The 17,554-nt window shown below is 38.5% G+C and overlaps 1 protein-coding gene across 1 annotated transcript; it reads right to left on the reverse strand.

Moving 5' to 3' along the window:
- Nucleotides 1-147: 147 nt before the first annotated feature.
- dynlrb1 (dynein, light chain, roadblock-type 1) lies at nucleotides 148-7,518 on the reverse strand. The gene is made up of 4 exons (XM_066671582.1): nucleotides 7,384-7,518; nucleotides 6,469-6,540; nucleotides 5,520-5,687; nucleotides 148-539 (listed from the first exon to the last, which is right to left on the reverse strand). Exons 1-4 carry the CDS (start codon nucleotides 7,388-7,390, stop codon nucleotides 496-498), a joined length of 291 nt encoding a protein of 96 aa, XP_066527679.1. The 5' UTR covers nucleotides 7,391-7,518; the 3' UTR covers nucleotides 148-495.
- Nucleotides 7,519-17,554: the final 10,036 nt, after the last annotated feature.

A 17,554-nucleotide genomic window follows, 5' to 3' on the forward strand; every position in this document is an offset into this window, starting at 1 on the left:
GGTCTATATATATATATATATATATATATATATATATATATATATATATATATATTGGTCTGACCACACTTCCTTCTGTGTGTGTGTGTGTGTGTCTGAAACAACACCTTTATACATTATGTACAAATAAACAACCTAAAAGGAGATTCATGTTGGTTTTATTTTTGTTCATGACAAACACAAGCAAATACAGAACTTCCTAAAATAAGCTGATTTTGAGGGAGCAACTCTTGCTAGCATCAAAGCTTAATAAAGAAGTAATAAATTAAAAAAGCTGGTTAAACACTTGAGAAAACAGTGGAATGATGAGGGCAAATAGAAACCGCATCTTGCACCTCCCTTTTCACAAATTACTCATGGAGATCGTATTGACCATTAGTGTCTGTGTGACAGCACTTATATATAATAACTATGTAAACAAACTTCATTTTTCTGCAAAATATAAAAAAGATTGGCCTTTAAATAAAATGCTAATGTGAAAATAACAATGACAAGTTACTCTGTGGGGTTCTGAATCACGATCAGGAAATAGTCCTTATCTGTGGAAAGAAAAGAAGAAAAAAAATATATAAGGAATGTGTAATAAGTTGGCTTTGACATATTAATCTACTAAATCAGTGTACTATTAGTGGCTTCCAAACCATTAACTACAACAGACATATATTTAATTTAAATATGAAACTGTATTATTTACTATGCCACTTGTTTCTATGGTAAATGGCCATTCATGTCTTTTCTGTAATCTCTTTATCCTGCTTAGGGTCGATGTGGGTTCAGAGCACACACAGAATCACTGGGTGCAAGGCAGGAACACACACTGTTGGCACCAGTCCATCACAGATTATAACACACTCATTGGTATGAACACATTTAAGTAGCCAATCCACCTACCATCATGTGTTTTTGGACAGTTGAAACCAGAGCACCTGGAGGAAACCCATGCAGGCACAGGGAGAACACAACACACACTCAGAACATGATCTGAGGCAGGGGTGTTGTGACACCCATGTCATTATCTTTTTTTTTTAATAATAATTTTTATTGATAATACTTCTTTCCTAGGCAATAAGAAGTGAGATATTTATTTTAATGCTATTTTCACTTGAGGGTGATTTATAGATAATGAATACACACTGATATTTCATAATAAGTCTTCACATATTTGCACTCATAATTGTCCTTTTAAAAATGATATTTGAAGCATTTTTATTGATTATGAGCTTTTTCAACCTGCCACATTTGTACATAAGGTATTTTTTCACTTGCTAATGTGTGAAGCATTAATCTCATAGAGAAGTAAATAGTTTCTTTTTAAGCAATTACAGCTAAGTTCTAAAGGCTTCTGCAGAAAAATGTGTTAATCAAATACTTAAGCATTCAAATTATTCAAGCCAGTGCCATAAATAATTTCACCCCTCTATTCTACCACTTATGCTTAAAAGAATCTTGAAGGTCTTCACTGATATTTTATTTCACGAAAAAATACAATGTATGCACTGAAAATATGTTTTCAATTCATTTGTAATTCAGGGGTTATTTTCAAGCGCAACAGCAACAGAACTAAATCTGTAAGCATCTCACAGAAGCTATAGAATATTAGCAGTATTCTAATGAGGATAAAAATATTTCTTGTAAATACATATAGCAATTAATTGCAATCCTGGGCCTGAGAAACTTTGAAATTGTAAAATGTTATCCCTGCTTTTACACTCCCATTTTCTGGCTTGTCTGGTTCTGGGGTCCTTTAGGTATGAAAGCAAGAATGTTTCTACTGAGGAGATTTCCTTTTAGCCATGGATTGATTGGCCTTTTATACAAACCGGATTCCAAAAAAGTTGGGACACTAAACAAATTGTGAATAAAAACTGAATGCAATGACGTGGAGGTGCCAACATCTAATATTTTATTCAGAATAGAACACAAATCACAGATCAAAAGTTTAAACTGAGAGAATGTATCATTTTAAGGGAAAAATATGTTGTTTCAAAATTTCATGGCGTCCCAAAAAAGTTGGGACAAGCCCATTTTTTACCACGGTGTGGCATCCCCCCTTCTTCTTACAACACTCAACAGATGTCTGGGGACAGAGGAGACCAGTTTCTCAAGTTTAAAAATAGGAATGCTCTCCCATTCATGTCTAATACAGGCCTCTAACTGTTCAATCGTCTTGGGCCTTCTTTGTCGCACCTTCCTCTTTATGATGCGCCAAATGTTCTCTATAGGTGAAAGATCTGGACTGCAGGCTGGCCATTATAGTACCCGGATCCTTCTCCTACGTAGCCATGATGTTGTGATTGCTGCAGAATGTGGTCTGGCATTATCTTGTTGAAAAATGCAGGGTCTTCCCTGAAAGAGATGACGTCTAGATCAGTGGCAGATGCTGGTCTTTCAAGGAGGGGAAGCTCAATTTCGGTCTACATCATAAAATGTGTTGGTTTATTTATACGTAAATTCTACCCTCTGTTTCATTTCAAGAAAATGATCTGTGACCCTGTCGTACCAACAAGCCGTCTTTTCCAGGGACTTGACTAGTGTCCTCTCAATGGCCAGCAGAGATAGGCTGCTTAAACGGCCCTGACCCATGTGAAGTGTGTCCACCTGTGAGTGCTTTGTGACGGTGGAGGGGCTCAGCAGCACCCGCTGGACAGAAACTGCGACAGAAGTCAGAAAGAGTGATAGAAGTCAGTCTCCAAACACAAGCAGCTACAAAAAACCCCACCAGAAATAGAAGCTTGAATTGTCGCTAGTTGTTTTTAACAAAGAAAATGCCGCTAAGACAACTTAGAAAGTCTCTGGTTCAACTCAGAATGAAAACATTATAAAGAATGAAAATGTAATGCTCTCACAGATCTTTACACCAAAGGATCGCTGATTTGCTCATTTCGCTGTCAATCAAAAAGGGATTCAGCCTCAGACAGATCATCCAATCATCATGCAGAAGCTGATCGTCCGGGCCAGCCGAGGCCAGCCCACTGCCCCATAGACCCCCAGAGACGCTGAGCGTCCGATGGGCGGGACAAAGCCCAGCATTTATCCAATGACTCGTCTCGTTTCGCTGCACTTCGCTGCTTCGCAATTGAACTCTGTGGACGCTCAGCGTCCTCACTGTTTAAAGCACCGTGAAGGGAATGATTGAGAGGAAAGCCACGTCTTTACCAGTGATAAGAAGCTGAATCTGAACAAAAGTTGAGTGCGTTGTACTGCACATTTATTCAATGACATGTACACACAACAGTATATATTTGATCACTTATTTTTTGACATTTTAGGGGAAGCTGAGCTTCCCTTGCAGTCTTAGAGCAATCGCCTCTGGTCTAGATGGAAGCATACCTTGTTCTAGAACCTGAACATAGTTCTCTGCATTAATGGTTTAATGGACTGCAGGCTGGCCATTTCAGTACCCGTATCCTTCTCCTACGTAGCCATGATGTTATGATTGCTGCAGAATGTGGTCTGACATTATCTTGTTCAAAAATTCAGGTTCAGGGTCTTCCCTGAAAGAGATGACGTCTAGGTGGGAGCATATGTTGTTCTAGAACCTGAACATAGTTCTCTGCATTAATGGTGCCTTTCCAGACATGCAAGCTGCCCATGCCACAAGCACTCATGCAACCCCATACCATCAGTGATGCAGGCTTCTGAACGGAGCGTCAAAAACAACTTGGGTTATCCTTGTCCTCTCTGGTCCGGATGACATGGCGTCCCAGTGTTCCATAAAGAACTTCAAATCGTGACTCATCTGACCACAGAACAGTTTTCCATTTTGCCACACTCCATTTTAAAAGACCCCTGGCCCAGTGCAAACGTCTGAGCTTGTGGAGCTTGCTTAGAAATGGCTTCTTCTTTACACTGTAGAGTTTCAGCTGGCAACGGCGGATGGCACGGTGGAATGTGTTCACTGACAATGCTTTCTGGAAGTATTCCTGAGCCCATTCTGTTATTTCCTTGACAGTGGCATTCCTGTTTGAGGTGCAGTGACGTTTAAGGGCCCAGAGATCACGAGCATCCAGTAGAGTTTTACGGCCTTGTCCCTTACGCACAGTAATTGTTCCAGATTCTCGGAATCTTTTGATGATGTTATGCACGGTTGATGATGATAACTTCAAAGTCTCTGCTATTTTACGCTGGGTAACACCATTCTGGTATTGCTGCACTATCTTTCTGCGCAACAATGGTGGAATTGGTGATCCTCTTACCATCTTGGCTTCAGAGAGACACTGACACTGTTCGTTATATGCTCAATTTCCTTTTTCCAGCCACTTATTGCTACTTGTCCTAACTTTTTTGGGATTTGTTGACACTGTGAAATTTTGAATCAACATATTTTTCCTTTAAAATGTTACATTTACTCAGATTAAACTTTTGATCTGTCATCTATGTTCTGTTACGAAAAAAACATTGACATTTGCCATCTCCACATCATTGCATTCAGTTTTTATTCACAATTTGTTTAGTGTCCAAAATTATTGGAATCCGGTTTGTACATTAGAACTGAGCTCAACGTGATTTTTTTATGAATTAAAATCCTGAGGCCGGTTAAGATTTTCCTTAAAGTCCAAGTTAACGTTTCTTTAAAATTAAATCAGTTGCACAAAACTTTTCCTTAAGGTTTCCTTAAAATGTTCACTTATGTATTTAAGGTTTTCTCCTTATTGTTGTCTTATCTCTTAAGGAATCCCTTAAAGGGAAAGATAAATAAACGTATCTGGAGGAGAGTGTTCCATGACCGGTAGAACCCACTGGAACCCACAGCTCATAATGATTAACATTTAATTTTAAATTATAGATTTGATCGATAATCAATCAATGAGTTGTTTAATCGTCTTGAGGTGGACCACGCTCCTTTCCGCAGCTATGCTCCTCCTGCTGCAATGCAGTTAATGATTGCTCTCCGATTTTATACTACAGGATCATTCCAGTCAGTAACAGGCGAGGTATTTAATGTCAATAAGTCAGCACTGTATTGCATCATTCACCGAGTTTCATTTACCCTCGCCCGTCTGCTTTTATTGTATTCCTCCAGAAGTATTATCTTTTCCTCCTCTGACCAATTTGGTTTTCTTGTTTTCTTATCTTCCATTTGTTCTGAAATGTTGGCGAGCTGGTACAAGAGAGGCGATAATGGGTATTACAGCAATTGCACGTAAACAATGGTTTCCATGGAAACAATAGAATTTTACTCCTGTAAAAAAATCTGTTATCTGCAGTAATCTGTTAGTGTTAAGGTCTTTAAAACATTTACATAAGGAAATCTTTTAGGGGATACTGTGCGACACCCTTTCAGCTAAGGAGAAATTAAGCCTGCTTAAGGGGGAAACGTTTTGCGCAATCGGCCCCAGTCCTTTTACTTATTAAGATAGGCAAATTGCACTTTTTAATTTCTAATTTCAATATAAAAATACATTATTGTTTTCCCAACCCTAGTAGTAGACAGTATACTAGCTAAACTATGGAGAGAGAGAGAGAGAGAGAGAGAGAGAGAGAGAGAGACTCAATACAAAACAGAAGCCTCTCTTTACCTGGAGCGATCATAATCTCATTCTTCTTTGAGCGGACCCTGAGGAAGGTGAGGTCATTCTGGGGATCAAGGTCTCTCACAGTACTCCGAGCTTTCATCATCAGCTGGTGGATGAGGCCTGCATACTGCACTGTACTCGAGTTATCCATTGTAGTTTTAATAGGAATACCTTTAGAGCCAGAGCAAGAGAAAGTGAGTTTGAGGACCAGAGAGAGAATGCTACAGACATTGTAATTCAGCTACAACCCAACACTGAACATTTTGCTAAGAAGCTAAGACCACAAACAAGAAAACACTGGTAGCTTTGTTTCAGTATTGCTCAATTTTATCACATGATACATCTGCTGCACAACAACAAGTTTTCATCAGGATTCCTGTCATCTTTCAACTATTTCTATAGCAACATTATCAATACCCAGATGTGATAAATATGTATAGCCATGTCCCTGTAAGTCACATATATCTGTTCCTTGTCAAATGCCTCTTTAGTGAAAATGTATGATTGAATTTTGCAAGGTTATCCTGCACATTTACTGCTGTAGTCTCTCACTGTCAATAATATGTGGTGTATATGTATCCCTGTCCAAATCTAAAGATAGTTTGAGTGACCACATGCCAGTGACTGACTGGAGTGTTTAGATCACAAATAGTTTTCAAGCCTCTGTGGACCCTGTTTACCCTTGTACATTTCAGAATGAATCAAACAAAATATGTTTTAATGCATAGGTGTCAGTCCATATAACTAATCCATATAAAATATGCTGCTGTTAAAATATACAATAAACAAACAAAACAATGAGGCACATCTGTGGGTCTCTGAGGTCCAGTTTGAGAACAACTGCTCTGGATGTTCACATTTTCAGTAGATGGCAGGTGTAAACAGGGCATATATTTTTCAAGATGGACACCTGACTATTAATAAACATATTTTTATATGGTGTACTAGTTACCTTCAGCATTGACAATGATAATTCCTTGAACTCCTTTCTGACTCTGGATCCTCTTCAGTGTTTCTTCGACCTCTGCCTACACACACACACAAATATATTTTACATACACGCCAAAGAGTCATAACATTAAAATACCCTTCTTATTTCTACACATTTTATGTACAAAAACAGACTGGAAATGTTGGCTGGATAATTTTGCTAAGTGGACTTTTCTCATTCCAGCAGTGACACTGCTGTGTCTGATCCTCTCATAGCAGTGCAACACACACAAACACCAACACTGTAGCACTGAGAGAGGTCCACCACCCAAAAAAATGGGCTACCGGTTTGTTGTGGTCCAGAAGGGGTCCTTACATTTAAAAAAATGGTGAAAGGGCTTTAACTACAGTTTGTATTTGAAGTGCATCAGTATGGTCAATGGTGCTGATAAAATGGTCAGTAAATGCAGAAACAAAGTGTCAGTTTATAAAAAATGCAAGCTATACATACGTACACAGAGGTTAGTTATTAATGCATATTTACAGAACATTTTACAAGTAGTTATGGTTTGAACAAAGAACACAAGACACAAATAACGATGGCAGAGATTTATAATGTGATCAAAGTGAATAATTAAACTCCGCTAAATCTGACGCTTCCCCGTGTAAACTGTCACACTAGCCTTAAATAGATTCAGATTAATTATATGTAACCTTAGTCAAAGAGACAATGTTTTGAACCTTAAACAATGTGTTGGACGGGGTTTTGGAAAAAGACACCACTGACTATCAGAAATTAGTAGTCAGTCAGCTTAGCAACACAAACCCATTACATGACAACGCCCAACAAAAATAGCTTCTAATTATGATTAGAGGTGTAGTTAATTCACCCTTATAACATTAATTCATATATTCAGGATATGTAACAAATTGTTACTTGCCATTGTCGATAAAATGTGAAGTTTATTTGCTTGCTCCTTTCAGTTTAAATTTCAGCGATAAAAGTAGCTAGCGAGCATCACTGTGTACTGTGGATATTTAGAGGCAGCGCCGCGCCGCCTGCCGGATTGGAGCAGCGTCGAAACAACAAAGAGTCCCAATTTTCGTTTTAAGCTCTAGGGCCCTTGCTGAAGTGCACACTTACGTGAGGTCGTCGAAGAGACAAGTGCCTAAGCGTGACCAAAATCACACAGAGGGGACGAAGCTGCAAAGAATAGAAATGTGACAAGACTAAATGTTCACTACTCTCTATTTAAGTGCATTGTGTGGGTTTTAAAATAGAATTTTTCCACTAGAAACGACAATCTTCTTTGTCCATTATGCGCCCAGTACACAATTATGCACACAGAGATTAATCACAAATGGATTTAATGTATTATTTATATCTGAGATTCAGAAAAAGACCCTAATATTCATTTTCAGCTTTTTCTGCCTAACACTTCTGGAGGCAAATGTCTGAATTACAGTTTCATCTTGTTTCATTTCTTTTTCTGTTTTAAAAAAAATCTATATAAATCAACATTATCATCCCAAAAATAATTCAGTGTTTTAATATATACTGATACATCTAATATACATCTAATTCAGAATATCGGAACAAATGTTCATGTCTACAATACAATTTAAAATTAATATATATATATATATATACACATTGGTTTTACGTTTTATAATTATTTATTTGAGAAAAATTCATTGAATAACGTGCTGTGAGACAGTGTTTGATATCTGGTTCCTATAATAAACAAGGTTTATCAGTCTAACTGTTAAGAATGTAAAGACCTGTACTAATCCGGTCTTAAACATGGCCAACCCCATGTAAAAAAGGGCTCTAAGGAGCATGATATTTTTTTTCCAGGGACTACAAAGCAATTGGATTTAATGGGATTTTTCCACTTTTGTAGGCCTAAATTGCACTTGATATTAAAATTGCAAAATAATAAATAATCATATTTATAAATATTGCTTCATTTTAGAATTGAAACTTACTGAATGCTCAGGAAGCATATTCTTTCCATGGAAATGCACAAGAAAATTTGTGTTTGTAGCTGTTTCACTGTGGTGGAGAATAGTCCAAACATGCTTGAATTTGAGAAGCCTTATATTGTTTCATTTTTGTTTCCCTTTCCTTTTTATTTTTGTGAATAAGCCTTTTTTTTAAATAAGCTTTTAAATGCATCCAGATTTATGGCTCAAATTTGGAAGGTATGTGGATGAGAAAAGCCCAGATACATTAACAAACCTCAGAAAACAGTGTAACGTAGATCTTTGGGAGTTAAGCCATTTTTCCTTTAAGAGGAAAAAAAAAAAATCAGTTAAGGGCAGATTTTCATTGTGGGTTTGTTTTCCAACCCTCTCCCCTTCTTGCTCAGTGCTTGTCTCCTCCTAGGCTTTTTTTTTTGTCATATTAATGATGTGTAAGTGATATTTTCTCAGGGAGGAGCAGGACACTGGGGCATTTACATTCTTTTGTGAGATTAGAGAGAAATGTGCTGCTAGAAAATAAAAAAAGTTGTAACATAATATCACTGTCAGTTTTAGTTTTTTGTACAAGCATCCTAGCATGCCAGTTGCTATATCTGTGTAAGCTGAATTCTCAAATGAACAATTAACATTTTACTAGCAAGCAACATATCTTGACCGACCGACATTTGGGAGAATGCTCATTCTGCTGATTCCTTTAATTGTAGTGAAATAAATATTTATGGATTTTTTTTTGGCCTGAGGGTTTGGGCAGCTTCAGTCTTGCTACATTCTTGTTGCAGATTTGAAGTTAATCTGGCTTGTCATACACATGCACTCATAACATTTTTCTCATTCCTCTTATAAGAAACACTGCCTCTAGCACTGCCACATTAGCAGTTAGCAATCTGTGTAAACTCTTATATCGTCAGTTTTAAATAATCTATCTTTCTATCTAAATAATTTGTATTTTTGCTTCAACCAGGTGTTATGAAATTTACTCTTTGTATCATAGAAGACTCTTTATAAACATGGAGCAAAAACTGTTACTCTGATCGGCATGAGAATAAAAGAATGAATAAATGATCTCTGGATTTAGCATATGCTTGTCTATGGGTTTCAGGGTTGGTAAGGGCTGAAAGATTGTCCACTACATTTATGTTCCAGCTAACTGGAGAAGGAGAAACAAACATGTTTAGTGTGTGTGTGTGTGTGTGTGTGTCCTGATTGTTCATTAAAGTCACCAAAAAAAATTAACACATAAAATATTAAACTGAGATCAAACACGGGCAAATAAAATGAATAAAAAAAATTATAATAAAAATAAAAAACCTGCTATCCGCTAATAACACTGGAAAATATCACTGGAAATAACACTGATAGTGTGATGAGATAACAAGATTACTCATTGCTCATTGAATCACTACTATTTAGTAGTAATCACTAGTATTTAGTAGTAATTAGTAGTAATCACTGATGACTAGTAAAGGTCTTTGTTTTATATAAATGTCGTTACCACGACGTGTTAATCTTATATTTAGTCTAAATTATAATACTTAAAAGAATAAGCTCAAATAAAAGTTACCAGTTCTTTTTAAAAATACTTGAAAGATGAAGACGACTTCTTGGAAGATCAGCAGGCTCTTTATTTTCTTAAAGCATTGGAGAGCAGTCTCAGAAGCTTCCTGCAGACTCACTTCCAATGAGACTTTAACTTCCAACCCCTATTAAAATGATACCCTCATCTTCTAGGTATGCAGTATATCATAGGAGCCCAATTAAAAAGGTATCCTTATCTTCTAAGGATGTCTTATCTTGCTGTACCAAACACTCTCATGCTACCATTTGCCTTTTTTTTCCCACAGAGTTCAGGCCTTAGTTTTAACTCAAGTAGCCCCTTAACCATTTTAATAGTCATTGCCATAAAACTAATTTGTTTAAAATAATTCTCATGTCTTTATATTATTTGTTTATTACAGTCACATGTTTTCTATATTTTTTGTTTATTGCAGTCACATGTCTGTATATTTTTGCCTCTGGGGAAATGTCCCATGCCTGATCTATGAATAAGTGAATTCTCCATCATAAAGATGAGCTGTTTTATGAAATGTATGTTGCATTATTCTGTCTTTAGACTGTTTCACTAACATTTGTAGAAAAGGAATGTGACGGGAGTACATGGGAGTGCAGCTTGAAAGAGTTACACTCCTGCATCCAAGGTATCAAGGACGTTTTTAAAGGTTACTCAAAGACTACTTTCAGTCTCATTTCTTATTAGTTGATACTTTCCATGACAAGTGTTTGAGCAACTTAAACTACCAGTCTGCTGATTATAATTTGTTTAGTATTTATTGACGGAGCGCATAGCTATTGCAGGGGGGTGTTGCAAGGCAAAAGATCACTTCTAGCAAAAGATTTACAAGTTTGTGAGAGCTAAACATGCAGCAGATGATGAGTTTTCTTAAGCCACAACTTTCAAAAACAAAAACAAAAAAATATAATGAGGCATATTTCAAAGCAAGCTCATGCCAGTCACTGAAGAGATGTTAGTTAGTCAGTCACTGAAGAGATGTTAGTTAGTTATCGTTACACTTATATAGCGCCTTTCTAGATACCCAAGGACGCTTTACAATCTACACTGCTCAGAACACTCAATCCACACACTGGCGAGAAGCGGCAGCCAAACGCGCACAGCGTACTCTCAACCAGAAACGACCGTCCACCTGGAGGACTGCATCGGGCACTAGGATTTCACCCAGGACAGAGCGCCAATCCATATCTGGGCACACACACATTCACATACACACTCATTAACTCACAAACCAGGACAGTTATTACAGAAGCCAATTCACCTACCCTCCATGTTTTTGGACTGTGGGAGGAAACCGGAGACCCCAGAGGAAACCCACGGAGACACGGGGAGAACATGGAAACTCCACCATGGGACTTGAACCCAAGATCCCAGTGCTGGGAGGCGAACGTGCTAACCACCAAGCCACCATGCCGCCGATGTGGGTTTTAAATATGAAAATGTGCAGGTTTTAGGCTTTTTCTCTCAGGAAGCTTTTTTTAAAAAAAATAAATTATTTGTGCAGGGTAGACATTAGGAGCACAATCAATTTATTTTATTTTGTCTAGACGTAGAATTTTGTATTAATAATAATAATAATAATAATAATAAATGGGCGGCACGGTGGCGCAGCAGGTAGCATCGCAGTCACACAGCTCCAAAGACCTGGAGGTTGTGGGTACGATTCCCGTTCCAGGTGACTGTCTGTGAGGAGTTGGTGTGTTCTCCCCGTGTCTGCATGGGTTTCCTCCGGGTGCTCCGGTTTCCTCCCACAGTCCAAAAACACACGTTGGTAGGTGGATTGGCGACTCAAATGTGTCCGTAGGTGTGAGTGAATGTGTGGGTGTGTCTGTGTTGCCCTGTGAAGGACTGGCGCCCCCTCCAGAGTGTATTCCCGCCTTGCGCCCAATGATTCCAGGTAGGCTCTGGACCCACCACGACCCTGAATTGGATAAGCGGTTACAGAGAATGAATGAATGAATGAATGAATGATAATAATAAATGGAATTCTTAGAGCGTTTTTCAGGAACCCAAAGACGCTGTTTACAATCAGATGAACACATAAATACAATCACATCCACAATCAAACAAAACAAGATTAACAAATAATACTACATAACACACAATGTCACAAAACAGGAACAAGTGTAAAACAACAAGGGCTAGTCAAGAAACAGAGAGATTAAATACAGCCGCAAACAGTTGTGTTTTAAGATTGGATTTGAATAGCGATAAAGATGTTGACTGTTGAATTTCTGGAGGGAGGGAGTTCCAGAGGTGAGGGGCATGTCTGGAGAAGGCTCGGTCTCCAAGACTACGCAGCTTAGAAGGGGGAATGGTGAGTAAACCAGCTGAGGAAGATCTGAGAATTCGATTAGGTGTGTATGGTTGAAGAAGGTCCGATAAGTAAGAGGAAGCTTGGTAATTGAGAGCTTTGTAGGTGAGAAGGAGGATTTTGAACTGAGTACGATCTTTAACAGGAAGCCAGTGGAGGTTATGAAGAACTGGGGTGATGTGGTGGTGGGACCGGGTGTGGGTGAGGAGACAGGCAGCAGAATTCTGGGCCATTTGGAGTTTATGTAGTAGTGAGAAGCTAATGCCAGAAAGAAGAGAGTTACAATAGTCAAGATAATTAATAAATTAAAATAAATTTTATACATTCATGCTATGTATGAATTGTATACATGGTATCAATGGGGTGGGGGTATTCTCATCTGCAAAAGGGGGACATGGGAGAAAATTTTTGGGAACCACTGTATTAGCTGTTAAGTTAACTCTCTACAGATTGTGTCTTGATGCACTGATAATGGTTTTCTGAAACTGAAAAATATGTACAGGAATACCATTAAAATAATGTTACCCCACCTGAAAACATCTTAGCAACTCATACCTATACCATATCAACCACTTAACAACCACCTAACAACACCTTAGCAACTGGCAGTTATAGAATAGCCATCACCTAGCAATACATTAGCAACATAGCAACCACCTAGCAACCATTTTACTGTTATAGAACACTGGTGTTATAGAGCAAGTAATGTAAGAAAAAAGCATTAAAAATTATGGGTTCTATCTGAGAAGTAAGCAAGAAACCCTGAGAAGAACTAAGTTTTAAAAAGAGAACACATCCTCTTCTGGGTGATATTGAAGTAAAGCAAGCAGACAAATATAATTTCACATGTGCAAAGCCACTAGTCAAAATGGCTCAGGAGGCAGCGCTACTTTCTATGCCGAAGGAAAGTAATCAGTAACCAGCAGGTATGAATGTGATTGGTAAAACAGAATGGGGTGGAGATTTTCAAATAATGCACCATAAATCAGTAAAGCTCTGCTTTTAATTTTGGCACTGTTTTGGACCAAGAAGTTGAACTTCTGGTTTGTTTGAGATGAGCAGAAGGAAGTTATCCCGAAAGTTATATATATATCAGTGGCGGATGCTGGTCTTTCAAGGAGGGGAAGCTCAATTTCGGCCTACATCATAAAATGTGTCGGTTTATTTATACGTAAATTCTACCCCCCGTTCCTTTTAAAGAAAATGATCTGTGACCCTGTCGTACCAACAAGTCGTCTTTTCCAGGGACTTGACTAGTGTCCTCTCAATGGCCAGCAGAGCTAGGCTGCTTAAATGGCCTTGGCCCATGTGAAGTGTGTCCGCCCGTGAGTGCTTTGTGACGGTGGAGGGGCTCAGCAGCACCCGCTGGACAGAAACTGCAATAGAAGTCAGAAAGAGTGATAAAAGTCAGTCTCCAAACACAAGCAGCTACAAAAAAACCCCACCAGAAATAGAAGCTCGATGTGTCGCTAGTCGTTTTTAAGAAAGAAAATGCCGCTAAGTCTCCGGTTCAACTCAGAACAGAATGAAAATGTAATGCTCCCACGGATCTTTACACCAAAGGATCGCTGATTCGCTCATTTCGCTGTCAATCAAAAAGGGATTCAGCCTCAGACAGATCATCCAATCATCATGCAGAAGCTGAGCGTCCGGGCCAGCCGAGGCCAGCCCACTGCCCCATAGACCCCCAGAGACGCTGAGCGTCCGATGGGCGGGACAAAGCCCAGCATTTATCCAATGACTCGTCTCGTTTCGCTGCACTTCGCTGCTTCGCTGTTGAACTCTAAAGGACCGTGAAGCGAGAATGATTGAGAGGAAAGCCTCGTCTTTACCCGTGATAAGAAGCTGATTCTGAACAAAAGTTGAGCGCGTTGTACTGCATATTTATTCAATGACATGTACACACAACAGTATATATTTGATCACTTATTTTTTGACATTTTAGGGGAAGCTGAGCTTCCCTTGCAGTCTTAGAGCAATCGCCACTGATATATATATATATGCTCAGTAAGCATGGTATTGGCTTGTATAATGTTATATACAGTCACAGTAAATACAAAAATATAATTATATAAAACAAATAAGAATTATAAGATTTTTTCTATAAAGTAGTTGGTGTGAGTGAGTTTGAAGAAAAATGTTTTGTTCAGATTCCCCTTGATTGAATGAATTTGTTAAATCAAAAGCATGCATTATTTAAAATCATTATTTATTAACCGCTAAAACTAGGTATTAGATGATAACCTCAAATAATACAGACTCCACAAGGAGAGATTTTGAAATAGTTAAACCAACACATTCACACACACAGAATATCCCACTTACTGGAATAATGTTATTTGGTTTTACTCTAATGTTGGGCGCTGGTCATGAAATTAGAATGTCATGAAAAAGTTGATTTATTTCAGTAATTCCATTCAAAAAGTGAAACTTGTATATTATACTCATTCATTACACACAGACTGACATATTTCAAATGTTGCTTATAATTTGATGATTATAACTGACAACTAATGAAAACCCCAAATTAAGTATCTCAGAAAATTAGAATATAACTTAAAGCCAATAAAAAAATAAAGATTTTTAGGAATTCTGGCCAACTGAAAAGTATGGACATGCAAAGTATGAGCATGTACAGCACTCAATACTTAGTTGGGGCTGCTTTTGCCTGAATTACTGCAGCAATGTGGTGTGGCATGGAGTCGATCAGTCTGTGTCACTGCTCAGGTATTATGATAGCCCAGGTTGTTCTGATAGTTCAGCTCTTCTACATTGTTGGGTCTGGTGTATATCTTCCTCTTCACAATATCCCATAGTTTTTCGATATGGTTAAGGTCAGGCGAGTTTGCTGGCCAATTAAGAACAGGGATACTATGGCCCTTAAACCAGGTACTGGTACAAACCGGATTCCAAAAAAGTTGGGACACTAAACAAATTGTGAATAAAAACTAAATGCAATGATGTGGAGATGGCAAATGTCAATATTTTATTCGTAATAGAACATAGATGACAGATCAAAAGTTTAATCTGAGTAAATGTAACATTTTAAAGGAAAAATATGTTGATTCAAAATTTCATTACATCAACAAATCCCCAAAAAGTTGGGACAAGCCCATTTTTTACCACGGTGTGGCATCCCCCCTTCTTCGTACAACACTCAACAGACGTCTAGGGACAGAGGAGACCAGTTTCTCAAGTTTAAAAATAGGAATGCTCTCCCATTCATGTCTAATACAGGCCTCTAACTGTTCAATCGTCTTGGGCCTTCTTTGTCGCACCTTCCTCTTTATGATGCGCCAAATGTTCTCTATAGGTGAAAGATCTGGACTGCAGGCTGGCCATTTCAGTACCCGGATCCTTCTCCTACGTAGCCATGATGTTGTGATTGCTGCAGAATGTGGTCTGGCATTATCTTGTTGAAAAATGCAACAAGATGACATCTAAGTGGGAGCCTATGTTGCTCTAGAACCTGAACATAGTTCTCTGCATTAATGGTGCCTTTCCATACATGCAAGCTGCCCATGCCACAAGCACTTATGCAACCCCATACCATCAGTGATGCAGGCTTCTGAACGGAGCTTTGATAACAACTTGGGTTATCCTTGTCCTCTCTGGTCCGGATGACATGGCGTCCCAGTGTTCCATAAAGAACTTCAAATCGTGACTCATCTCACCACAGAACAGTCTTCCATTTTGCCACACTCCATTTTAAAAGACCCCTGGCCCAGTGCAAACGTCTGAGCTTGTGGAGCTTCCTTCCCGCTACCCGCTACCCGCTAATACCCGTGTGATGAGATAACAAGATTACTAAGTTGTTGTTTTTTTTACTCATTTTACTGAGTGTAGGTGGAATGCCTGCCTATGCCTCTGTAATCTATAATGAAGAGCCAAAATGAGTGTGTGAAGGGAAACTTTAAAAGTGTGTGTTTCTTTTACAAACATGTGCTCATTGAATCACTACTATTTAGTAGTAATCACTAGTATTTAGTAGTAATCACTAGTTTTTAGTAGTAATTAGTAGTAATCACTGATGATTAGTAAAGGTCTTTGTTTTATATAAAGATGAGCTGTTTTATGAAATGTATGTTGCATTATTCTGTCTTTAGACTGTTTCACTAACATTTGTAGAAAAGGAATGTGACGGGAGTACATGGGAGTGCAGCTTGAAAGAGTTACACTCCTGCATCCAAGGTATCAAGGACGTTTTTTCCTGTTTTGACGAGCACGAGATGTAACTGGTTCATAACTTTGTTTCTCTATGAAACTGTTATCTTATTCTCCCTGATAGGTGGCTCAGCTATGAAAGAAGGTTTGTTTTGTTCTCTGTCTCAGAGCAGAGTATAGTAGAGGGTTGGTGCATGCTTTTAGATGCTCTCAATAAAGGTTACTCAAAGACTACTTTCAGTCTAATTTCTTATTAGTTGATACTTTCCATGACAAGTGTTTGAGCAACTTAAACTACCAGTCTGCTTTGTTTTTGTTTAGTGTCCCAACTTTTTTGGAATCTGGTAGTTTTGGCACTATGTGCAGGTGCCAAGTCCTGTTGGAAAATGAAATCTGCATCTCCATAAATTTGGTTAGCAGCAGTAAGCATGAAGTGCTCTAAAACTTTCTGGTAGACAGCTGCATTGACCTTGGACCTCAGAAAACACAGTGGACCAACACCAGCAGATGACATGGCATCCCAAACCATCACTGACTGTGGAAATTTTACACTGGACCTCAATTAACATGGATTGTGTGCCTCTCCTCTCTTTCTCCAGACTCTGGGACCTTGATTTCCAAATGAAATGCAAAATTTACTTTCATCAGAGAAAATAACTTTGGACCACTCTGTGGCAATCCAGTCCTTTTTGGAAGAAAGACGCTTTTGACACTGTCTCTTGTTCAAGAGTGGCTTGACACAAGGAATGCGACAGCTGAAACCCATGTCTTGCATATGTCTGAGCATGGTGGTTCTTGAAGCACTGACTCCAACTGCAGTCCAGTCTTTGTGAATCTCCCACATTTTTGAATGGGTTTTGTTTCACAATCCTCTCCAGTGTGCAGTTATCCCTATTGCTTGTACAATTTTTTTCTACCACATCTTTTCCTTCCCTTTGCCTTTCTAATAATGTGCTTGGACACTTGGAGCTCTGAACAGCCAGCATCTTTAGCAGTGACCTTTTGTGTCTTGCCCTGCTTGTGTAAGGTGTCAATGGTTGTCTTTTGGACAAATGTCAAGTCAGCAGTCTTCCCCAT

The sequence above is a fragment of the Hoplias malabaricus genome, chromosome 5, assembly GCF_029633855.1.
Source record: "Hoplias malabaricus isolate fHopMal1 chromosome 5, fHopMal1.hap1, whole genome shotgun sequence".
In the NCBI taxonomy this organism is placed as follows: Eukaryota; Metazoa; Chordata; class Actinopteri; order Characiformes; family Erythrinidae; genus Hoplias; species Hoplias malabaricus.